We start from the raw sequence: 21,597 nt of genomic DNA on the forward strand, positions 1-21,597 counted from the left end.
AATTGTTGTTGACTGGAAAAGAAAATGAAAGCCCTCGCTTTTTAAAATTTGCTGACCGGCTGAATACTTGTCGACTTTTTATTTAGCTAAAGATATATTATTAATATAATAATTGTATATATAATATAATTAATTTATATAATATAGTTAATAATAACTATATTATATAAATTAATTATATTATATATCTATTAATATATTATTATTATGTTTTATATATTATTAATATATAAAATAAATTATTAAAGGGACAAGTTTGGCGAAAAGGACAGTTTGTCCAAGGCGGCAAATGTCCAATGGGAACCAAAGAAAAAGTAGGTATCTAAAAATAAAAAATAAAAAAGTCCTTCACTGAAAATATAGCGAAATTTTGAGAAATAGGGGCGCCAACCTGGTTTACTGTCCCAGGCGGCGTAAAGGCTATTGGCACCCATGCTAGTATTATTGAGACTAAAAATTTAGTCGACTAATTTAAACTAACTATAAAGTTAGCCAACTATTTTTAATTACGAATTAGTAAAACTTTGGTTTTAAATGAAATGAAATAAAAGTTAATTTTTTTTTTTATATACAATTCCCACTGCTCATATTTTAAAAAAATGTATGAGAGATTTTTTTTTCTTTTAATACAGAATTAAATAATTCAAGCAGTAGATGTTGTATTAAACAAAAATAAAATTAATTTTTTACTTCATTTCATTTAAACTTAAGTTATAATAATTCGGCTCAACGTAGTTGAGCCGAAGATAGCATAATATATACCATGCTATCTCATTCAATATCGACATTTCGCGATGTTAGAGTTATTTTGTTTTATCTCCACTTTTTGAAAAAATCGAGTTATTAGGCCGAGTGAATTAAAAAAGCAATTGCTTTTACTCAGCGTTTTTGGAGTAATTGTTCAGCTTTACGTGAATAACAATTTTAGGACATTTGCTTAAGTTTTTATTCATGCAAAGCTAAGCAATTTACTCCAAAAACACTGAGTAGGTGCTCAGCTTTACGTGAATAATAATTTCATTAAAACTGCTGTTTTATTCACATAAAGCTGACCAATTACTGAGTAAAAGCAATTTTTTTATTCACTCGGCCTATTGATTGGCTCATGTACCTCAAAATGATTTTTTTCTACTATATTAAAACCTAAGTTATATTCAAAAAAGTTGCGGAAAAAACATAAGTAGTAAAATTTTTTCATATGCCGTCTCGTAAAGTTTTTGTTTTTTAAATTGTTTTATTTCGATTTGTAAAATCTCTTTTCGAACTTTATAGGGTTTTGCTCCGTCGGGATGGGGAGGGGAGGGATGATATATAAGGGCTTTTTTTTCCCCAGCCTCCAATCATAGCAATTTTTTGAAAAGCATTATTATTTGACATAAGTATAAACATACAAATGTTTAGAGTTTGCTCCGTGTCTGCAAGTTAAAAATGTTAGCTATCTCTAACACCAAAATCTGCTGGACCCGTCCCACTGGTCTTTGCAATAGTTAAAACAATTTTAGCACCGTCACTCAAAAATACCATTCAAGATCTTGAGAATTCAACGGTCTGGAAATTAAAGCTAAAGTTTGAATTCCATATTATACTGCACTTATATTATATAACATAAAATCTTGATAGGCATATTACATTTTAAACAAATTTTAAAAGATTGCTTGCAGTCTACAGTATGGTTTTTGGTGTTTTTTATTTAAACAATCTAACCTTTATCTTGCTGACCAGATATTAAAAAGAAATAACTTGATTTTGGGTTCCAATCTTGATTGTTTAAATCCACTGACGGCAATTTCTTGAACTGCTATAAGTAATTCTTCTGCATCTCCCGGAAGATACAAATTTATTTATCACTGTTTTTATTTTTATTATCCACAGCTACCGAGTAAGAAGGCGCTAAATTCGAAAATGAAGTTTATATAACATAAAATAATTAAAAAATTATATCTAGTATTTTAAGCAAAAAGGTTTAGCAGAATAAATAAAATAATGTTAAAAATAGTCGAAAACAAAAAAAAAAGTTTTTTTCACTAATAGTATTTGAAAATCTAATTTTTAAGCATAGCCGCAATGTTCGTATCAAGATATCGACCAGTAGTTTACCTGCAAATATTTTTCATATTAATTGATATATTTGTGAATACTTCTTCATCGTTTCTACTGAGAAAGAGTAAAGTTGTAACATTAGTCGCGTTTGTGTGAGTGAATTCTCTTATTTAATTGCTACTGTGTTTATAGTTACGTGAAAACATTGTCTTTTAATAGAAAATAGAGTTCAAATGAATACTGCCACAATATAGTTAGTAATTATACTAATTATATTTATACACAATATAAATATAGTTACCGTAAATACTGAGTATTTTCACACACACACACACACACACACACACACACACACACACACACACACACACACACACACACACACACACACACACACACACACACACACACACACACACACACACACACACACACATACACACACACATACACACATACACACACACGCACATATCTATATATAAACAAGTTGAAAAAAAAAGTGCATTTTAAATATTATATGGCATTGTAACAAAGCATTAAAATGAAGTTTTTAAAGCTGTTTGCATTGTGGTTAAATTTTATGGTCTTTAAATTGACATTACTATTCCATTGATATATTGATATACTTAATATATATTTTTTCTATTTTAGGATTCAGGATGTATGCATGATTCTTGCACTGATTGTTTTGTTTTTGGTATTTTTCAATACTTTTGTCTTTCAAGCTGGACTTGTATTTTTACTCATACGAAAGTTTAAAGTTACAATATTAACAATACTTCTTTATTTTGCATTATCAGTTGTACTGCACATTATTACTATGGTAAGCTTCAAGCTTATGGTTCAAGCTTTTTAATGTATGCGTTGATTAAACATTTAGAATATTGAATAACATAAGCCATTATTCTAAACATTTAAACGTTTAATGGACGTATACATTAAGAGAATTAAAGCATACATAACAAACCCATTAGTTTATATGTTTATTAAATGTCGATTAAATGTTTACAATATTGGCAAACATATTTTGATTTTGTTAATATTTAATAGACTTTTAATAAATTTATACATTAAAAAGATTGAAGCATACATTTTAAGTCTTTTAATTATTTTTATTTATAATAGTCAATATTTTAAACTTTTAATCAGCGCTTAATAAATGTATACATGAATTGAAAGGATTGAAGTGTACACCAAAACTTTACTTAAAATCTTTTAAAATTTAAAAATTTAATTTTTCTAATTTCAAAAAATATTTTTTAATCATATAAAATTTGTTGCAACACAAGTAATCTTGTGTTACCTTTTATGGTAAATTACTGATAACTTAATAGTAGAATATAGATTACTATTAATTCATCTTTTAAAGTTTAATGTGCAGGGGTTGTTTTAGACTCTTTTTGTCAGCATTTAAACGTATTTAGGCGATATTTAGACGTTGTCCAAATTCAGGACCTTTTTTTTCTATTTTTTAATGGCAAATATTGTTTTTTGACAAAATATACCTATATACAGCAAGGTTTCCACCAGATTTCCATAAGGCAGGAAATTAATAAGGCAGTACCCATCAGGTGGGTACCGCTGCTCAAATTATTTTGTAGTAAGACTATGAAATGAACACCCAATTATTTGCAATAAAATAGTCATAGGATTGATTCAAAACCTACTTACGTATAATAAATATATGTTATACTAAATTTAAACACTTTATATATGTTTAAAAGACAATAGACATTTATATACGTTTAAAAGACACTTTATATATGATTCAAAGGATTATATCTAAATGTTTTTTCTACATTTAACAGATTATAAAAATACGTTTAATAGACATTAAAAATATATTTGAATCTTGATATTTATTTGAGGTTTGTTCTAAATGTTAATCTGGATTTCATATTGAACGGATAATCAACCAAAACTAAATGTTTTGTCTAAATGTTGTTTCAACGTTTTATAAACATTCATGTGTTTATTGGGATTACTTGAGATCGTCCATAAATTACGCAACACTAGATTTATTAAAGAATAAAAGTTGGAGATCTCAAACTCTTTTACGTGGAGATTTTTATTTAACTTGATGCGCTAATCTGTTTTTTTATATAACTTAAGACTCTGCAGTATTTTTTATATATCTTAAGGCTCTTTTTGTTTTAAGGTTTTATCTAATTTGACTTAGCAGGATGCATAAGTATATACAGTTTTAATTTTAGGGATCTTTTTGAAAATTCTTTACTTAGTGTAGAATTTTGAGTGAGTTTAAGTGTGAGGATAACTTTAATGAAATGACTGTTTTAGTGATGTGTGGCATGTCAAAATTAAAAATTTGAGGAGAAATATAATTTTCATCAAAACTTGTCATACACATATTTCCTGAAATGACAGATTGCTTTTGTTTACGTTCAAAAACTTAATTCAAGTCCACACAGTGGAGAATGGAATGGGAATGTTATGGAAATAGAAGCATAACTAATAAAAAATATTCAAAGTTAAATAAATTTTTAGATGGCAGCTAAAAAAAAATTTATTAAATTTACTTAAAAAAAAAACAAATTTTAAAAGTTTACTTAACTTTTGGGGTCTGGATCCTAATGTTTAGTTATATATATTTTGATAATGAATTTAAATTTTGTACTCAAAAACATGTATCTAGTAAATTTTGTATTTTTTGTTTTCATTATCAAAAACAGAGGACAAAATAATCTCAATATTTACAACAACATCTCAATATTTACAACAAATTTTTACAACTATGTCATGTTTTTATTATCTGATGTTTCTTTCCCATAATAAGTGACCAAGATTGAAATTCGACTGGGGCTGCAACTGGGGTCAGGTTTGATAAAAAATAGCCAGGGCGGGGTTAGTGACCGGGGCTGCATAAGCATTGATATATCAAACAAAATTTAATCAATATACATTGATTAAATTTTGTTTGTATATGCATGTATATTTAAATATAAACATCATTGTGATCAAGATAATTAAAATTATAATCATTATCATCATCAAGCTTTACCCTTCACTTTTTATGTTGTTTCTCTAATATAAACAGTTTCAAGCATTTTCTTTCCTCATGTAATGCTCAATCATACTATATGTAATTCACTCTCTCCAAGTTTTCATACTTCTACCTCTACCATTTTCTCCTTAAACTGCTACCTCTCTACATGCTGATACCCAATTCAATTTAATCTTCTCTGACAAACATTGTTGGGTACAACATTTTTTCTAATTTTTGTTTAAAGTTATGGCTCTTTTTGTGGTTTTGTTAGAGTCATACTACACACATTCATCTGATCATCAATTTCTTTTCAGCAAATCCTACAGCACATAAATACTTAAGTTTATATAAATGTGTAAAGATATTGTATGATAGCATCTAAATAAATAAAAAACATATATGTTTATCTATTTGTATCCGTATTATAAATACGCTGCTTACTAGAGCTGTATCAGATTTCAGCTCCTGCTCCAGCTGAAATCCAGCCATTTTTACAAATCTGGCTCAATTCTGACTCCGGCAAAAAGTTAGCAAATCCCGCAAAATTTTAGCAAATCCAGCAAAATTTTAGCCGGATTTCTGAATTTTGGTCAGATATTTATTACATCTTTTTTGCCCGTGTTTACATGTGTGCCTAATATTTTATTTATACAAATCAATGTTCTTTGTAATTTTATATTTTATGAACTCCGTGTTTGTAATGGTATCTGTATTTACATTTCTTTACAATTTAATTAGCTTCAAACAACAACTCAACAAAAAATTCTGAAACATTATGATCAAAATGATCATCCTTATCATTATCATCATCATCATCATCAACATCAACAGCATGAAAGAGGAAGGCTGAAGCCTGATATGACGATGATCATCATCATCATCATCAGATTTTAGCCTTCCTCTTTTGTTATTTCTCTCATATAAAGAATCTAGAGCATTTTTTTTCCCAAACTAAAGCTCATTTATACAATATGTAAGGCACTCTCTTCAAATTTTCTTACTTCTACCACTGCCATTTTCTACAGAACTGCTATCTCTATACATGCTGATACCTAAATTACTTTAATTTTTTTTAACAAACTTTGTTCGCTACAGCGTTTTTTCAAATCTGTATAAGAATATGCCTCCTTTTCTTGTCTTGCTAGAGTCACACCACACATCCATCTGATTATCTTCTCTTCTGGCAAATACTACACCATATAAATACTTAAGTTTATATAACAATGAAAGGATATTGTTTGCCAGCATCTAAATTAATAGCAAACAGATATGTTTATATCCGTAATATATATGCATAAAGTGCATCTTGGAAGCTTTTATTTCTTCTGGAATAAAGGTTTAGAAGCATTCATTACTTCTCTTCAATTTTTAAAAGTCAGCCTTTTACTCTACATTTTTCAACATTAATCTTTTTTTTTTCATCTTTTTTACAAGAACATTTCTCCTAAGAACAAGTGTCCTGATTATTGCAAGAACCCAATGTAAAAAAATCCTGTCTGATGTTAAGCTCTGTTATTCTCAGTTTACTAAATCTTGTATCTTATCTCAGATGTTAGGTTCTAGAGACTTTTGGTTAGTCTTCAACAGTGTCATTAACTAAAGTAATTCTAACATTTAATCTCTAATTCATGGGTCTGATCTTTTTACTTCTCCCTAGAATAAAGCAGAGTTATTTGCAAAGAAATCTTATTCTAATTTGACTCTTGAATATAATCACCATACTCTTCCTGACAGTTTAACAGATTAACCCATTGTTAAACATCAAAATCACTCTGGCTTCCAATACTAAAATTAATTCTCAATTAAACACTTCTACAGTTAGTGCTCCAGACACGATTAGTCATCACTCTGTTATTAGTTTCTTAATACAAAGGTTTTGAGGTTGTTAAATTATTTCTTTCTAACTGCAGTAGTAAAATTTTTCTTGAATGCCTGGCCAAATTCTTTATTTCAAGTAACTTTAAGAGTACCACAAGGTATCTTTGCTCCTGTATTGTTTCTTATCTACAATAACGATCTTCATGAAATCTAGAGTGGCTCTATTTGCTGACCACTTAACTTTATACTCTTGCCTTGACAAAAAATCTTCACTTTTTAATTGCTTAGAATAAGCAGCCAATTTTAAATTTGATCTCTCTTCTATAACAGCCTAAGGCTTGCAGTGGCTTATGGATTTTTATTCTGGACTTGAAACGACAAAACTCTGTTATTTACTGCAATCACAATATTGTTGATATTCCTACATTGACGAATAACTCCCTTTCAGGCAAGGTCCAAAAGCACATTGGATATGTAGTTAGACTTTCTTTATCTGCAAAACGTGAGCCACTTTTCCATTGTTGTAAAGCTGCATCTTTTTCTTTTTTCTACAAATTCTATCATGGACGCTGCTAAAATAAACAATCATCTCTAGTTAAATCAACCATTCTCACTTGGCTTGTCTTTCAGCAAGTTGCATTGTTTTACTGTATCTATCCCTTCATGCTATACAATTTTTTTACTTATTTAGTTTTTTTCCTCTCGCATCAACAATACCTTAAAACTCTCACCCATCTTCATGTTTCCCCGTCTCATACAACCTACAACTTTTTAAGTTTTCAGTTAACCATTTCCTTGTTTTTAACCCTATCCTTTGTTTTATAGTAACTCATAACTTGCAAATGGTTGCATCTTGTGGGAAGTAAAGCAGTTATAAAGGAAATATATGTATGCCACTATTTAACAAATAGTAAATATATACGTAAATTAATAATATATAAAATATTACAAATTTTTTCATAGCCCTGGCTATGAACCCCTGCTAAATCTTATAAATTTGACAGGGCAGGGGCTGGGTTTGTAAAAAATGTTCCATTTTAAGCCGGGGTCAGGACCAGGTTTGGGACCTTGGTCACTTACTACTTTAAGGGATCTAACTTTGTATTTGAGCTTATTTGATTTAATTTCAATCATTTCTTTTGATTTCATTAATGCTTGTTGCCCTGCTCTATCATAGTCATCATTAAAACACATTTAATACTCATCACTATTTACTCACATCATACTCTTTGCTATTTACTAGAGTAAAAGAATCGGTTATCATTATTATAAAATTTTTGAATTGAACGAAAACCCAATAGTTGTTTAAAATTCATCATTGAACACTTATTATTCTGTAAAAAAATTTCTTTGGTTTGAAATATAAAGTATTTGCATTGCAAATAGACATAAGCATCCTTTACTTTATAAATATCTTATCATGCTTGTGATTTTAAAAACTTTTTAAGAAAAATGATTAAGTATAAATACATATTCATTTTTCTTAAAATGTTGTTGTTTTTTTAGCTGTTTATAATGTTTCCATGCCATTTAACACATATTTTCAAACTCTTGTAAATTAAATTAGATTTCAAAATTTTTAAAAAGTTCTTTAATGGCTGAATAAGTTAAATAATAAAAAAAATCTGTTTTTCCGTTAAATTTAATTTAGTTTTATGTTTAAAAAAAATCAGTTTACAACATAATTACTTTTGTTAAACTAACTAAAAAAAAATGTGAATTTACTAATTTTTTATAGGTACAAAAAAAATATTTATAAATTCATTAATAAAATGACTCATCACATACAAATTAACTTGAAACATATTTTATGGTTTTGTTTTATCTATCAACAAATTTATCTGGCTTTCAGAATGAATATATTTCATGATTTTCTTGAAAAATGTTTCTTGTTTATTTCTGCCTCAATTGAGCTTCATATTTATTTTGGAAAAAGGAAGCATTTTATAAAATGTTTACTTTTTTAAAATTTTCCAAAAAATTGAAAAAAATTATTTTATTTTATTGTTTTTTTCATATTCAATTATTAATCTATCTGCATTTTTAAATTTCTGGCAAAAAAATTTAAAGAAAGTACAAATATCTTTAAATTATCTGTGACTGACAGGTGTGATATAATTGCTGCTGACAGGTGTGATATAATTGCTGCTGGCAGGTGTGATATAATTGCTGCTGGCAGGTGATTTGCAGTTTTTTCCAATAACTTTTTATTCTTTTAAAAAATAATCATAATAGGAATAAATTTGAAATCAGTACTAACTTTTACATCAAATACTTCAGTACTAACTTTTACATCTTATTTTTAACTTGATTTCTTTAAAAAAAACTGTTTAATTTTTAAATATTATATATTTAAAAAAAAAATTTAATTTTGGTACACATTAAAGTATTTTATTATATATTGATAAAAGTTTAAAATAATAAATTTGATTTTAATAAAAGGTAGTTATAAATAAATTTAAAAAATGTTGTAACTTTAACTCAAAATTATTATTATTATTTTTTTTTAAAGAGAAGAACATCAAATTTTGAAATAAACTTCATTTGGACTGATGCACTTCAAGCATTGTATACTTTACAAAGAATTGGTACTTATTTTTTTACTCTTTCTGTCTCAGTATTGGTTTTCTTTATTATATTCCTTAAGTTTTTTGTTTACTCGACTTTCTTTGAGTCTAATTTGTCTTTAAAAATGTGTACCTGAATTAACTCTCTTTTTAGTCTACCAAAAACAGAGTACTTTTTCAACAGTTTATGAAAAATAATTTTTTAAATATGTATTTTAAATGAGACTAATATTAGTTTCCTCTCTGCACCCTACATCTTTTATTTTATGATAAAATTCATATATTTTTATGAAAACATGAAGTAGTTTTATGTTAAATGTAGCAAAATGATTCTTACATTTTTTTAGGTTGGACATAAGACACATAAGTGTCTTATAAAAAAAAAAGTTTGCAACATTTATATAAAATATAAATGTTGCAAACTTTTTTTTATACTAACATGTTTAACATGTTACTTCAAAATCTAGTTTGCGCAAGTTTATAACATGTAATCTACAAGTTTGCAGCATGATGTTGCAACATTGTAAATATCGTCAATCTGGATGACCATAAACACTTTTTACGTGCTACTTTTTTTTAACAGAACATTATACTATCCAGTTTCCTGGAAAAGTTCTATGCGGGTAAAAATATATTAAATCATCCAGACCATGACACCTTACGTCTCAGAATTTGTTTATTTTTACACCACTTGCAGTCCATATCAAAAAAATAATAACTGCGAAAATTTTAGTTAAAAATACCAATGGGTTTCAGAGATATCGTCACTTGAAATAATGCTGACTCAGCATTTTAGTGATTTTCTGAAGTGACTACAAAGCAACTTTGACATACAGTATCTTCATAATGGCTTGGGGAAATTTCCTAAAATTTGGTACTCTAATAGATTTTAACTTGAGAAATCCAAAAATAGCATTCTTAAGACTCGATTACCTCAAGAAATGCCTCATTTATCCAATTTTGTTCAAAATTATTGACTTGTAAATTAGTGATTTTTGGAGGTAAAATGAAGACTGTGGCCCAAAATCCCGAGTAAAAAGTTTAATTGTATATCATTATTTCATCTTAGGTCTACTGAAAAATTAGATTCATCAATTGTCTCTCTAATACGTGATCAAAATTTGCATTTAAAAATGGTGTCTTTTTAGAAAAATTTAAATTTTGTAACAAAAGCAATTAAAATATTTTGTAAAACATTTATTTGAATAAAACATCAAATAGTGTCATTTATTGACTAGTTTAGGACATTTATAGTCATGGGCCAAGGGAGATACCCCTACGCCCCTCCCCCAATCTCCCTAGATTTTTTTTTTTTTGTTTTTGCATAAAATGAATAAATAATGCAAAAACATACAATTTAATTTTAATTTTGAAAAAAAAATTTTTTCATTATTTCAAATTGGTGACTTAAAACCTCCTTTTATATAAAAAACAAACATAAGTTTTGTTTTGTTCTTTTTAAAGGTATTTACTTGTTTGTATTTTCTTAAAGAATTACTTTTAATTTTATAGTTTTTATATTATTTTGTTAGGTAATAAATAATAAAAATAATTAATATGGAGAAATGTGACATTGGAAAAAGTCTTAACATTCATTGCCACAAAACTGGATTTTCAAGAAAACAAGGTTTTGTTCAATTTAAAGATCTTCCTTGTGAAAAACAAGAAGAAATAATATGGCGAGCAAATTTAAAGGAAAAATATAGTTCAATAAGAATTATATGTTGTTATCATGAGCAATTCTATGGAAAATATTTTGAGAGAAAAATTACAAAGTGTTGCAATCCTTTTGGAACACACAAGGAAAGTAAAAAAATTGCTATAAAAGGTAATCTTACCTTATTTACAACAGAATTGATATGGAAATTAAAAGAAAACAATTTATTATTTATAAAATGTTTGATAATTTCAGTTATTTTAACCACGTAAAACTAAATTTGTTGTTTAGGTAATATAAAGATTTCCATAGACATGGCAAACTATTTGCAAAAAAATAATGTTTATGTAACCCCAGGTTGGAAATTCTGCAGTAAATGTTACAAAAAAGCAATAGAAACTGATGAAGATTTAAATTCACAGGAGGAATGGGAATCCAAAAGTGAGAAAAAAATTAAGTTAGATACCACAATAGAATTGCTTGGAATTTAACCAGTCAAACTAAAAAGTCTTTCAAAACACAGCAAATTGCCTGTAGCAAAACAAAAGTTTGAGAACACTATTGACAGAGTTGCAAAAATGGTCTCATTAGCATATAATATTAAAGAAACTTTTTTAACAACAGAAATAAAAAGCCCCATTTTAAACAACAACATTAACAATGACCATGATCTAGACATTTTAATGTATGAAATAAAAAATAAAATTTTAGAGACTGACTCTTATTGCCATAAGGTGCAAATGTTAACACTCGCACCAAAATCATGGACACGTAAAAAGATATCAAGCTACTTTGAAGTGTCTGAGTATCTTGTTCGAACAGCAAGAATAGTTCGAAATGAGAATGGAATTCTATCATTACCCGGAAAAAAAACTGGAAACCCACTTTCACCAGAAACAGTTAATTTAGTGATTAACTTTTTTCAAAGTGATGAATTTTCAAGAATGATGCCAGGAAAAAAAGATTATGTAAGTATTAAGAAAAACCAACATGTTCAAAAAAGATTATTGCTACTCAATCTTAATGAATTACATGTTGCATTTAAAAAAGACTACCCTAACGTCAAAGTCAGTTTGTCAAAATTTTGTACTCTTAAACCTAAATGGTGTATTACAACTAATGCGTCAGGTACCCACAATGTATGTGTTTGCATACATCACCAAAATACAAAATTTCTCATTGATGCCATTAGGTGGAATAAAAGTTGATGGACCATGAGCATGAAGAAGATGTAGTACTTAAGCAATGGCAGAGTACCGATCGTACAACACTACTTTCACAGTCATTGCCACTAGATGAATTTAATGATTTATTATGTGACAGCATTGACAACCTTACCACTCATTCATATATTGCAAAAACACAAAGTAGATACTTAAAAAACTGTAAAGAAAATCTTAACCAAAACGAATGCTTAATTTTAGGAGATTTTGCTGAAAACTATCAATATGTTGTTCAGGATGAGGTTCAAAGTTATCACTGGAGCAAAAGTCAATACTCACTTTATACAATTGTACTTTATTTTATAGAGAACAAACTTCTCAAACATAAATCTTTTTGTTACCTTTCAGAAGATGTTGATCATGACACAGGATTTATTTACAAGACTCAGAAAGATATAACTAGATATATCAAAGAAAATCTACCTGATGTATCAAGTGTGAAATACTTTTCCGATGCTTGTGCAGCACAATTTAAAAATTTTAAAAATTTTATCAATCTTTGTCATCACAGTAAAGACTTTAATTTAAATGCTGAATGGGTATTTTTTGCTACCAGTCATGGTAAATCCCCCTGTGATGGTATTGGTGGGACTGTTAAAAGAGTAGTATGTCAAGAAAGTCTAAAACAAATAACTACTGGGCAGATTTTAGATGTTAATTTAATGTACTCCTTTTGTAAAGTCAAGATAAATGGAATTTATTTTAAGTTATTTTCAAAAGAAGAAATTGATCAAACACGAGCACAATTAGAAAAAAGATATTTAGGTGGAAGAACAGTTCCTGGCACAAGGATGTATCATCATTTTATTCCAATTGCTCCAAACACTATAAGTTATAAAAAGATAAGTACTGATGCATGCACTGAAATATTTGATATCATTCCAAAAAACAAACATTATGTAGATATTTCATTAAATATTAAAAAAATGGATTATATTGCATGTTTTTATGATGGATTTTGGTGGGTAGGGATTGCTAAAGATGTAAGTGAGCTTGATGTAAAAGTCAGATTCATGCATCCACATGGACCAGGTAAAAACTTCTTTTGGCCAATGAGAACTGATGAGTGTTGGGTGCTCATTTCTGAAGTTATATGCCTAATTTCTACACCGCGAACAATATCAGGTCGTACATACAACATATCTGATTTAGATTTGAAGAATATAAACTGTTGGTTACAAAAAAAAATTAATTATGTTTAAAATAATTTTGTTTTTATTTTATTTACCTATTTTGCATTTAAAATGTCTTTTATTTTTTTCAAATTCTTGAATTGTAGGCTGAGAAGGAGGGGTGGGGGTTTAAATAAATCACAAATCACTCCCATCTTATTATGTCAATGACTATATTAGTCTAAAACTACATAAAGATATTGATTGTCAAAATGTTTTAAAAACGTTTTAATATCTTTGGTTTTAAAATTTATGACTTAAAATCGTAAAAAGATCTTTGAAATAAGAGGTAAGTATTTATCGATTTGAAGTAACGCAAATAAACTGTTTCTCAAACTTAAACTGAAAAAATATGTTTTTAAAATGTATTTTAACAATCAACTATTATTCATTTTATGTTTAAAAAAAAAAAAAATCTAGGGAGATGGGGGGCGGCGTGGGGGCCTCCCGTGGGAGGGGAGGGCGTCTTCCTTGGCCCATGACTATAAATATCCTAAACTAGTCAATAAATAACACTATTTGACGTTTTATTCAAATAAATGTTTTACAAAATATTTTAATTGCTTTTGTTACAAAATTTAAATTTTTCTAAAAAGACACCATTTTTAAATGCAAATTTTGATCATGTATTAGAGAGACAATTGATGAATCTAATTTTTTTCAGTAGACCTAAGATGAAATAATGATATACAACTAAACTTTTTACTCGGGATTTTGGGCCACAGTCTTTATTTTACCTCCAAAAATCACTAATTTACAAGTCAATAATTTTGAACAAAATTGGACAAATGAGGCATTTCTTGAGATAATCGAGTCTTGAGGGTGCTTTTTTGGATTCCTTAAGTTAAAATCTATTAGAGTACCAAATTTTAGGAAATTTCCCCAAGCCATTATGAAGATACTGTATGTCAAAGTTGCTTTGTAGTCGCTTCAGAAAATCACTAAAATGCTGAGTCAGCATTATTTATCAACTTAGTTTCTCCGCGTAGCGGCCTTGCTCAGCAAGGTTCGTGTTTCGGAGTTTAAGAGTTGAGAGAGGGTTGCACCACGAATAACAACTAAAAAATAACACACAAAAAAAATGAGTAGCCTCCTCAACTGTAGTGGCCCCCCTCGGGCCTTGGGTAGGTGAATAATCTAAAAAAAAAAAAAAAATTTCAAGTGACGATATCTCTGGAACCCATTGGTATTTTTAACTAAAATTTTCGCAGTTATTATTTTTTTGATATGGACTACAAGTGGTGTAAAAATAAACAAATTCTGAGACGTAAGGTTGTCAAAAATTATTTTTTTTGGATGATTTCATATATTTTTACCCAGGCCTGATCAACAATATGCAGTAAATATCTTAATTTTCTTATTTTATATGATCATAGTCTCATTTTTAAAATGGGGTGAGAATGATTAGCCGTTCTGGGGTGACATTGAACACAGCAAAGTATTTTTATTTTTTAGATTATGGATAGGTTTGTTTTGCAAGTGGATTTGTGCCTAAGACTAGATTGTTCTTAAGAATATCTAAAACAGGTTTGTTAAAAACTATTATGGTACCTGAAAGACATTTTATCACCTCAATTTTGTTTTTCCAGTCGGTCGTATAAGTAATTATTTGAACAAATAAACTTTCTGTTGAACTATCTAGTCTAGTTTGTCTACCATGCTTTTTTTGAACTTGATCCCCATATTATTTTTTTTATGTGGTGTTCTTTATGGAATGTTTTAGCAGCCCTTTTTTGGTAAATCCATGGTTTTTTCACTTTATTTGCAGCCGTCTTGTTTTATACTATCAGCTATTTTCCTTTCTTTAGTAATTTCAAAGCAAATTTCCTAAAATTAGCACAAAATAAATTTAAATTATTGATAAAAAAATGTTATTTTAAATAACCAAGTAATTACAGACAAGCTACACCCTGAATTTTGATTTTATTAGAACAATATTTACCTAATGATATGTACTTGATGTGTAGCAACTTTTATGGCATTTTGTTAGGTGGTTTTTAAGATAGCTGAAAAAGTCCTTTAACTGCCTGAACTCTTGCTGTTTATATGCACTATAGAGAAAAGCTGAAAAAAGGCATTTTATTTGCGCAGCCAAAAATTAGCTTCTATATATTATATTTAAAGCAACTGAATCAAAATAACACAATATATAGCTCTATTGTGTGTTTCTTCACCTTTTAGTAAACTTGGTTTTGATGTTCATTTTCACCCCGCTGTTCATAGTCACCCTCATTGACGGTGCATGTTGTAAATTTGCAGCTGATATAAAATTTTCAAACCTGTAGACAAATGAGCATGAGTGTCATTTTCATCAACTAACCCTGTCCTTGTGAGTGCACACAAGTTTTCAACATGTTCCCTTATTGAAAAAGCAAACATGTTGCAAACTAGCGTACACTAAGTTTTAAGGTTGTATGTACTTCACAAGGACAAATCCACAGTCTAGTAAACTGTAGCATAATTTTTTTTACCTGACAACTTTCCACTTCCAGACTGTGAATAAAATGTAACAATTTTTATATAGTGTTCTGCTGGTGGCCTTGTATTAAGTTTTGCAGTTTATAACATAAACTTTAGAAAAAATAAAGATCAAATACCAATGTAAAATGACAGATCTAAAACGCTTGTTCAGACATATAGGCATTTAAAAGGAGAGGAAAGATATTAGATAACTAATCTTTTGTACTTTAAAATTTAATAGAATGATTTTCTTTTCCTTTTTAAACATTTAACTAATTTGCCCTAATATTATAATACATATTAGAATAATATTTTTTAATATATAACTTGTTAATTGTTTAAAAATTAATAAAGTACCAAATAGTTAAAAAAATGATTGATCAGATTTTGGATTATTCTGTAAGGAGTTCGAACTAAAAAATTATATTCTAAATAACATTTTGTGTATAAATACAGTGTATACAAGAGTATTTATATTATAAAACTTTTTAAAAGTTATAGGAGCTGAAATCAGACTTTTTAGTTTTAAAATAAGATATTTAATATATATATATATATATATATATATATATATATATATATATATATATATATATATATATATATATATATATATATATATATATATGGGTTTTTTTGGGTTTTGAGTTTTTATGCCAACCCTGCTATGCAGTTGCATTGTGTGTATCTCAGATAGGTAGGAAAAAAGAAAACAATAAAGATTTTACATTTTTCTTAGGAATAAAAAAATATCAGAAATAAGAGGCTGGCTTTATAGACATTTTAATGCAGCCTACTTCAGAGTTTAGGAGAGAGAGCTGCAAGTATAATTAAAAAAAAATGAGTAGCCTTTTTTACTGTAGTAACTTCTCTGGAGTCTTGAGGAAGTGAATTTAGTTTGAATAAAAAGTTGTTCAGTTGCATGAAACAAAAAAAATTATATAAGAGGTTTTAGTGTTATTGGTTGAAATTTTTTAAAATTTTGGCTTCAAATTTTTTCTATAATATAGTTCGATTCTTAAATGGTTTTTTTTCTTGAATGTTTTTTTTTTTAGGATCAATTACTTACTACTTTAGTTATAAACGCGCCATTTTGAAACTGGCTCATCCTAAATATTACAGAGATACTGAATGGCTAAGAAAAGAATTTGATCATGTCCAATAAAATTCAGATAATTATTTAGTTAAAATAGTATTTAATTAAATACAGACACATGCATGCACACATATACATACAGACACATATATACACACACACTAGTAATACTATTAAAATGTACATAATATTATAAATTCAAGAATGTTAATATATTTATTTAAAAGTGTTAAATATATATATATTTAGTGTATTCTTACATTAGTCGTTATTATCATTGTCAGTGTTTGAATCCAAATCAGTTTTTTCTTGGGTATATATATACATATATTTATGTATATATATGCATATATATGTATATATACATATATTTATGTATATATATATATGTATATATGTATACATATATATATATATATATATATATATATATATATATATATATATATATATATATACATATATATATATATATATATGTATACATATATGTATATATGTATACATATATATATATATATACATATATATATATATATACATATATATATATATATATATATATATATATATATATATATATATATATATATATATATATATATATATATATATATATATATATATATATATACACATATATATATAAAAATAGATGTTTACAAGTGATGTACTTTAAGGGGGAAATATCAAATAGAAAGTTTTTCAAAAAAAGTTCAAAACTTTTTTTTTAATTTATAAAAAATTAAAATTTTTTTAGTTCATAAAAAGTGCTTAAAACTTTTTTGAATAATATTTTTAAATATTATATAATTTTGTTAATTTTATTAACAAATCCTAAAAATTTCATACAAAAATGATTTATAGAAGCTGAAATTTGTGTTTCAAAGTATGAAAAATCCTAAACGTAGAGAACTAACAAAATAATAAAAATATTTTTAAATTGATCCTTCAGATTAACTTTCTCCTCTGTTGTATTTTTTTACTTTATTCTATCAATAAATCCTTTTTGGTAGCTTTTAACTTTTTTTTATGAGAAAACTTACTATCAGGGTTTGTTAAAAATTTCGGACTAAAGAAGCAAAAACTCATACTTACTAAGGACGTTGCTAAGGCGAAAATTTTATTTAGGTTTTCAAAGAAAGTAACTTTACAAAAAAAAAATTTAAAAAAACAACATAAAAAAGTATTTTCTTAAAGAAAAACTTTTCTTATTAAACTATGTAGTTTCAGTGTACACTCATTGTTAAGTGTTTTAAAATAATTTTTAAAATCAAAACTCACTTTTAAACATCAAAAATGGAGATTTGATAAATTAAAATATCTATAAAAAGTTACGTCATTTTATGATTACATCTCCATTCAAAACGGATAAAAAGACTCGATGTTACGGTAATATTTTGTTAAGTATTCATATAAAACATACGTTTATTGTCAAAATGGCTGATGCGAATTGTTTAATTTGTGCTTGGTTTTTATTGCTTTTGGAAAAAGATAAAAAAAAAGATTATTAAAGTAACTTCTGCAATACAACTTAATATTCAAAACATAATTTTGAGAGAATACAATGTAGACAAAGAGTGTTGTTAAAAAAATATTTTTACTTCTCGCAAAACAAATTTATATGCATTGAACAGGGGTAAAACATCAAAATTAAATAATTGGATTGAGAAAATATCTAAAATTAACAGATAAAAACTCAGAAGATCATCTGATTTTAGTGAAATATCTGAACAGATGGCAAATAATAATCAAGATATCATCGATAGAATCATTAAAAAAGATTTGTCCTTCCTGCTTTTCTTTAATAGGTATTCTTCAGGGATTATTTTTTTCCGGATATACCCAAAATTCCAAATATTTTTTTTAACTTTGAGTTTTTCCGGTTTTCCAAAAAGTCTTTCATAAATACAAGTTTAAATAAATATTTTTGCAATATATCGACTGTATAAAGCACAAACGTAGTATGTCCAAAAACCAAAATATGGAGAAAAACGGATTTCAATTTTCAAAATATTTGCTAAAATCAAGATATTACACTTGTGTTTTGTGTTATATCTAATGATGGATATCACTTGTGGTCATATTACAAATGTCCTCTACAAGCTTATGTTACTGCCAATAAGAATTTAGTAAAACATTGATTTCATAAAAATGTGGACATACTACGTTTGTGCTCTATACAGTCGATATGTGTTTTTGAACTTTTCAAGTCATCCATAAAAAGAAAAAAAGTTTCCCAAAAATTGGGAAAGCTGTTAGTTTAAAGTTAAATTAAGACTAATATGAGAGAAATAAGTTCCGATTTTCCCGGTTCTTCTTTTTTTTTTTAATGTTTTCCGGATTTTTTAAATATGACATTGTTAATCGACTGTAATCAACGGTATTTTTAAACAAATTTAAAATGTTTTACATTTATTGCTTTAGGGTGTTTGTTGTGTTAGGTATGGTTTTCAACAATATTCGTTGCATATAAGACTTTTTTACGGACTTACTAAAAAGGGGTGCCTGAAGTACACGTCCGCCAATATGTATATATATATATATATATATATATATATATATATATATATATATATATATATATATATATATATATTGATAAATGTTGTATACTGCTGGAAATACAACTCTCGTCTGTTTAAGAGTGATCAATGTCTTTTTTTTTTTTTTAATAGATCAAGTTATATTAAAAGAATTTAAATGAAAAAATACAACATTATAACGTAACTTAATTTAAGTTCTCAATTTTTATGAAATTCTAGGATTTTCAGATTCTATGAAATTCTAGGATTTTCAATTTTTTAAAAATGACTTTTTTTATGACAAAAATTATTAAATTTTAGAATTTTTTTTTTAAAAAAAAGAAGATATTTTAACAGAGGAGCTTTGGTCTGGAGGAAGCATTCTGATATCTGATACCTACCACCCCCTCCCCAAATGTTGCATTGTTGGTTATAACTGCTTTTATTAAAAAAAATACGTTTAAAAGTTAGTTTAGCTTTTAAAAATTATTTTAGCACACTTTACCAAACCCAATAATAATAATTAATAAAAAAAATTAGAGTAAACCAAAATTTACCCCGACGGTCTCAGGAGAGTACAGTGAAAAAATTTATAATTGGGGCAAACAGAAATTGCAAACTTTTGTATGTGAGCTTGGAGCTTTAAATAATTATAAACTCAATATTCACCAAGTAATATTACTACGATCAGTTTAAATTTTGACGATTTTAAATAGTATTTTAAAAAAATCACTTAATTGTAATGGTTTTTTTAAATCAGTTTTAATCATGCACGCATAAAAGTTTTTGTGCGTAGGTGTAGTTTTTGTTTACATCTGTAATATCTAAAAATCAAAATAATATTTTAAAAATTTATATAGAAAATCTCTCGTGTTCATATTTAACAAATTTAAAAACATGTAATTACATGCTTTTGAAATAATTGATTTAAACTACAAAGTTTAAATGCAGTAAGTATTCTCTGCGTTCATAACAAATCAAATTTTGACATTAGATCTAAACCTGACTGAATGCTTGGATTAGCAACATCTCCCACTACTTAAATAATCAAAGTTCTACATCTAAAAAAATTAAATTTCGTAGCCGTGGTGCATTGGTTAGAGTTCAGGTTCAGAATCCAGAGGTCCAAAGTTCGACGTCCTATAAACGACGATGGTAAGAAAGGAGGCGTGAACTTCCTAGTTAAATGTGGTGCTCTAAGATAAGACCGTGAGGACTTTTGGGAGCACCTTAATTACTACAAAAAAAAATTAAATTACTACATATTTAGTTATATTTACTTTTTGTAAATATAACTAAATATGTACACATTAAAAAAAAAATTGTTCAACATCAAAATCACGTAATGATTTATCATTTTTAAAAAATAAATCATGCATTTTATATATATTTTTTTAAAGTCAGTGAACACGATGACAAATCCTTGGGAACAATACAAATTTAAATAAATACTTAACAAAAAAATTAGTTTTAAAAATAGCTTCAAAGTTCAGTGTTTGCTGGGAGCATAAAGGAGTAAGATCAAAGGTTATTTACAGTTTCTGAACCATTTCTTGAAGAAAAAAATACTTTTGTTAATTATATGATCCAAACTTAGAAGCATATTCTACAATAATTTCCTTTAGTTGACAAAGAAATCTCTATTAGTTGACTCAGAAAAAAGCTGCACTTTTTTACTACATTTTTAAATAAATAGAGATTTCTTTTTCTAATTTTATAAATCTAATATTTTAAATAGAGGTTTCTTTTTCCAAAAAAGCTTGGTTGTCAGAAGTATCCAAGGTTTCTTAATTATAAAAAATTCCATTATGATTAATTTTACACTTTGAATGTTAATTCGAATGTAAGTGATAAAAATTCGAAAGTTAGTAATAAAATTGGTAATTTTGTAAAATTCTTATAAAAACTCTTTTAGATAGGTATAAATACATCAGGCTTTAACCCTTTCTCTCTCGGGATATTTCCCGCTATATTCCCAGAGTCAAAGTTTCTGATTCTGACTCAAACACTTTGAGACCTTGTAGTGACTAAA

At 27.1% G+C, this 21,597-nt stretch overlaps 2 protein-coding genes across 2 annotated transcripts; both read left to right on the top strand.

The window, feature by feature from the left end:
• The first annotated feature begins 1,854 nt into the window (after positions 1-1,854).
• On the top strand, positions 1,855-17,299 carry LOC101237433 (transmembrane protein 138). The gene is made up of 4 exons (XM_065813969.1): positions 1,855-2,192; positions 2,695-2,866; positions 9,378-9,453; positions 17,000-17,299. The coding sequence occupies exons 1-4, from the start codon at positions 2,065-2,067 to the stop codon at positions 17,107-17,109; spliced, it is 486 nt and encodes a 161-aa protein (XP_065670041.1). The 5' UTR covers positions 1,855-2,064; the 3' UTR covers positions 17,110-17,299.
• LOC136088890 (uncharacterized) lies at positions 10,746-13,861 on the top strand. Its single transcript, XM_065813968.1, has 2 exons — positions 10,746-11,260; positions 11,381-13,861. The coding sequence occupies exon 2, from the start codon at positions 12,297-12,299 to the stop codon at positions 13,512-13,514; it is 1,218 nt and encodes a 405-aa protein (XP_065670040.1). The 5' UTR covers positions 10,746-11,260; positions 11,381-12,296; the 3' UTR covers positions 13,515-13,861.
• Positions 17,300-21,597: the final 4,298 nt, after the last annotated feature.

Source organism: Hydra vulgaris, chromosome 12, assembly GCF_038396675.1.
Source record: "Hydra vulgaris chromosome 12, alternate assembly HydraT2T_AEP".
NCBI classification, from domain to species: domain Eukaryota; kingdom Metazoa; phylum Cnidaria; class Hydrozoa; order Anthoathecata; family Hydridae; genus Hydra; species Hydra vulgaris.